The sequence below is a fragment of the Nicotiana tomentosiformis genome, chromosome 6, assembly GCF_000390325.3.
Source record: "Nicotiana tomentosiformis chromosome 6, ASM39032v3, whole genome shotgun sequence".
In the NCBI taxonomy this organism is placed as follows: domain Eukaryota; kingdom Viridiplantae; phylum Streptophyta; class Magnoliopsida; order Solanales; family Solanaceae; genus Nicotiana; species Nicotiana tomentosiformis.
In genome coordinates this window covers 147,568,422-147,572,480 of record NC_090817.1, presented here as the reverse complement: position 1 = coordinate 147,572,480, position 4,059 = coordinate 147,568,422, and the positions used below count along the sequence as shown (strand labels likewise).

General features: G+C 40.3%; 2 protein-coding genes across 2 annotated transcripts; one reads left to right on the top strand and one right to left on the bottom strand.

The window, feature by feature from the left end:
- The first annotated feature begins 440 nt into the window (after positions 1-440).
- Positions 441-803, top strand: LOC138894915 (secreted RxLR effector protein 78-like). Its single transcript, XM_070179652.1, has one exon. It carries the CDS (start codon positions 441-443, stop codon positions 801-803), a length of 363 nt encoding a protein of 120 aa, XP_070035753.1.
- Positions 804-1,602: 799 nt separating this feature from the next.
- On the bottom strand, positions 1,603-2,628 carry LOC108948761 (uncharacterized mitochondrial protein AtMg00810-like). The gene is made up of 2 exons (XM_018778075.1): positions 2,473-2,628; positions 1,603-2,271 (listed from the first exon to the last, which is right to left on the bottom strand). The coding sequence occupies exons 1-2, from the start codon at positions 2,626-2,628 to the stop codon at positions 1,603-1,605; spliced, it is 825 nt and encodes a 274-aa protein (XP_018633591.1).
- Between the last annotated feature and the right edge of the window lie 1,431 nt (positions 2,629-4,059).

The following is a 4,059-nucleotide window of genomic DNA, read 5'->3' as shown; positions in this document are numbered from 1 at the left end:
TGGAGCATTTCGAGAGTCACCGTGACTTTAGATATTATAGGAGCATCAAGGTTGAGGAGGTCGTGAGGGCTATGCGTAAGATGAGTAGGGACAGAGCTACCGGGCCAGACAAAATTCCGGTAGAATTTTGGAGGTGTGTGGGTAGAGCAATTTTGGAGTTGTTAACTGGGCTGTTTAATATTATTTTCAGCACGAAGAGGATACTGGATGAGTGGAGGTGGAGTACGGTAGTTCTGTTATACAAGAACAATGGTGATATTCATAGTTGTAATAACTATAGGGGTATCAAATTGCTGAGTCATACCATGAAAGTTTGGGAGATGGTGGTAGAAGTGAGGGTGAGGAGGACGTTATCTATATCCGAAAACTAGTTCGGGTTCATGCTGGGGTGTTCTACTACGGAAGCTATCCACCTTATTAGAAGGTTGGTGGAACAATACATGGATAGGAAGAAGGATCTACACATGGTGTTTATTGATCTGGAGAAAGCGTATGACAAGGTTCATATAGAGGTTCTATGGAGATTCTTGGAGGCAAAAGATGTGTCGGTTGCTTACATTAGGGCGATTAAGGACATGTATGATGGAGCGACAACTTGGGTTAGGACAGTGGGAGGCGACCCAGAGCACTTTCCGGCTGTTATGGGGTTACACCAAGGATTTGTACTCAACCCATTCTTATTTTCCCTTGAGATGGATGCATTGACACACTATATTCAAGGGGAGGTATCATGGTGTATGTTATTCGCTGACGATATGGTTCTGATTGATGAGATGCATGGCGGCATTAATGAGAGGTTGTAGGTTTGGAGACATGCTCTTGAGTCTAAGGTTTTCATTTTGAGCAGGACTAAGGCGGAATACCTGGAGTGCAAGTTCAACGCCGATCCGATGGAGCAGGATTGGAAATTAGGCTTGAATCACAGGTCATCCCCAATAGGGGCTGTTTCAAGTACCTTAGGTCAGTTATACATGGGGATGGGGAGATCGACGAGGATGTCACACACCGTATAGCGGTTGTTAGACTGGCCATGTTGTATGGGGATGAGTGTTGGCCAGTTAAGAACTCACATGTCCAGAAGATGAAAGTGTTGAAGAGCTCAGCTATGGAGTCTATCGAGTTCAAACACAGAAGATATCGGAGAGAAGAGAGAAGAAGAACAGTGAAAAATAAAATTTGTACAATCCTATAACCAACTAACTAACTACTACTTATACAACTAACAACCTACCTATCTTTACTTAATTATAGGTGTTAATTACATCTCATTGACAGCTGTACACCCATACACCTAGAGTTATCTACACTCCCTCTCAAGTTGAGGGATGAAAACATGTCCTTCATTCCCAGCTTGCTCACTAAGTAATCATGTTGTGGACTATATAGGCTCTTTGTCAGTACATCTGCAAGTTGTTCTTTGGTTCCAATATGCTGCGTTTGAATCAGACCTTCATGAATTTTTTCCCTCACAAAGTAATAAACTATGTTAATATGCTTTGTCCTTTCATGAAAGATGGGATGTGCTACAATTTGAATAGCAGCGTTGCTATCGCAGAAAAGTTGTATCGGAACTTCAACCTCAATGTTAAGCTCTCTGAATAGTCATGTTAGCCATGTAACTTCTGCTACTGTTGTGGCCATGCTTCTGAATTCTGCTTCAGCTGAGCTTCTTGAGACTATTCCTTGCTTCTTTGATTTCCACGATATCAAAGCTTTTCCAAACTTGATCACATAACCAGTTACTGATCTTCTTGTTTCCACACAAACACCCCAGTCTGAATCACAGTAGGCAGTTAACTTCAAATTTCCATCTGCTGGCATGAACAGACCTAGACTTGGAGTTCCCTTTATATACCTGATGACCCTCATGGCAGCAGTCATATAAGACTGTTTAGGAGCATGCATGAACTGACTAAGTACTTGAACCACAAAGGCTATGTCAGGCCTAGTCATGGTTAAGTACAATAGTCTGCCTACTATTCTCTGATATTTCCCTTTGTCTTCAAGTTCATTGTCATTGTCACTACCATTCTTGGTGACAACCTTATCAAACTCCATAGAAGTTACCTTGTGATTGAACTCCAGTGGAGTAGTTACTGGCTTTCCACCTAACAAACCTAGTTCAGAAACTAGTTCAAGTGCATACTTTCTTTGGCACATTTGAATTCCTTTTTCTGATCTAGAAAATTCAATGCCCAAGAAGTATTTTAGTTCCCCGAGGTCTTTCACTTTGAATCTGACTTGTAAGTCCTTCCTCACTTGCTCAATCAGCTTCAAATTAGTTCATATTACTAGGAGATCATCCACATAGACAAGTATGACCACCAGATTTGATCCTTTTTGTTGTGTAAAGAGAGAATAGTCATAATGAGATTGTTTGAACCCCATATCCAATAGAGCTTCTGTTAACTTCAAGTTTCACTGTCTAGGAGCTTGTTTTAGTCCATACAAGGACTTGTTGAGCTTGCATACCTTCTTATACTCCCCCTGGCTTGAAAAGCCATCTGGAATTTGCATAAAGACTTCTTCAGAAAGATCCCCTTGGAGAAATGCATTATGCACATCCATCTGAAAAATGTACCAGTGAGAGGCTGCTGCTAGAGCCACCACAGACCTAACTGTAACCATTTTTGCCATGGGAGAGAATGTCTCATTATAGTCTAATCCATCCTGTTGACTATAGCCTTTTGCTACAAGCCTGGCTTTATATCGTTTAACCTCTCCATTTGATTTGTATTTCACCTTGAACACTCATTTGCAACTAATGAAAGATTTGTCCCGAGGCAAATCAACTATGGTCCAAGTTTGGTTTTCTTCAAGTGCTGTTATTTCTGCCTTCATAGCATCAACCCAGAGAAGATATTTGCATATTTCAGCATAGGATGAAGGCTCAAGAACTGCGGAGTAAGCAGCCAATAAGGTTTTATAGGTAGGGGAGAGGTAATCATAACAAACATAGGAGGAGATAGGATAAGGGCAGGAGGATAGCTTAGACTGCACTACATAGTCCTGCATCCACACATGTGGTTTAGACGGTCTCAAAGATCTTTTAAGAGCATCTACAACTGGCTGAACCATAGATTGAGAGGGTAATAAAGAATTGGGAGAAGAAGCAAAAGGATACAGTAATGAGGAACTGGGAGAAGAAGTAGAGGAAGATGGTGGAAGAGAGATACCAGGAGAAGCAAGGGTAGAAGAGGAAGGAAGAATCTCCTTAGAAATGGCAGAAGATACAGGATCAGACACTTTAAGCTCTAGAATAGGAAATAAAGGTGTGATTTGAGACTTCATGTCTCTGAAAGGAAAAATGTCTTCCTTGAAGATTGCATCTCTGCTAACAAAAAAATCTTTACTACTGAGATCATACAAATGATAGCCTTTTTGAGTAACAGAATACCCCAAATGCACAACAGGTATTGCTCTAGGACAGAACTTGTCAGTTTTCTTCACATTAGTAGCATAACATAAGCTACCAAATACCTTTAAATGCTGTAAGGAAGGAGCTTTAGAAAACAGTCGCTCAAATGGAGATTGACCCCTTAGAAGAATGGTAGGTAGCCTATTCAAAAGATACACTGCAGTTGTGACACATTCTCCCCAAAACTTTAAGGGAATGAATGCTTGAAACCTCAATGCTCTAGACATATCTAAGATATATCTGTGTCTTCTTTCTACCATCCCATTCTGCTGAGGTGTGTAGATGCAAGAGCTTTGATGAATCACTCCATGTTCCTTAAGTAGCTAATTTACTTGTTCATTGAAGAACTCAGATCCATTGTCTATTCTAAGACACTTGACAACACAATTAAAATGAGTCTTGGTCAATACAAGAAAATCTCTCAGAATAACAACAGAGTCAGACTTATTATTCATTAAAAAAATTCAAGTATATCTTGAGTAGTCTTCTACCAGGGTCATGAAGTATCTTTTACCATCATATGTTGGGACTCTATATGGACCCCAAATATTAGCATGAATAAGATCAAATGCAGAAGTAGAACTGCTATTACTTAAGGAAAAGGGCAATCTTGTTTGCTTGGCAATAGGACATACAGTACA

Excerpts from the sequence above, each read along its gene's own strand:
- LOC138894915 (XM_070179652.1), top strand. The coding sequence starts at position 441 with ATGGATAGGAAGAAGGATCTACACATGGTGTTTATTGATCTGGAGAAA.
- LOC108948761 (XM_018778075.1), bottom strand. The coding sequence starts at position 2,628 with ATGGTTACAGTTAGGTCTGTGGTGGCTCTAGCAGCAGCCTCTCACTGG. Across the intron at positions 2,272-2,472 it reads GCCAGGGGGAGTATAAGAAG|CTGATTGAGCAAGTGAGGAA; the intron begins GTATGCAAGCTC and ends ACTAATTTGAAG.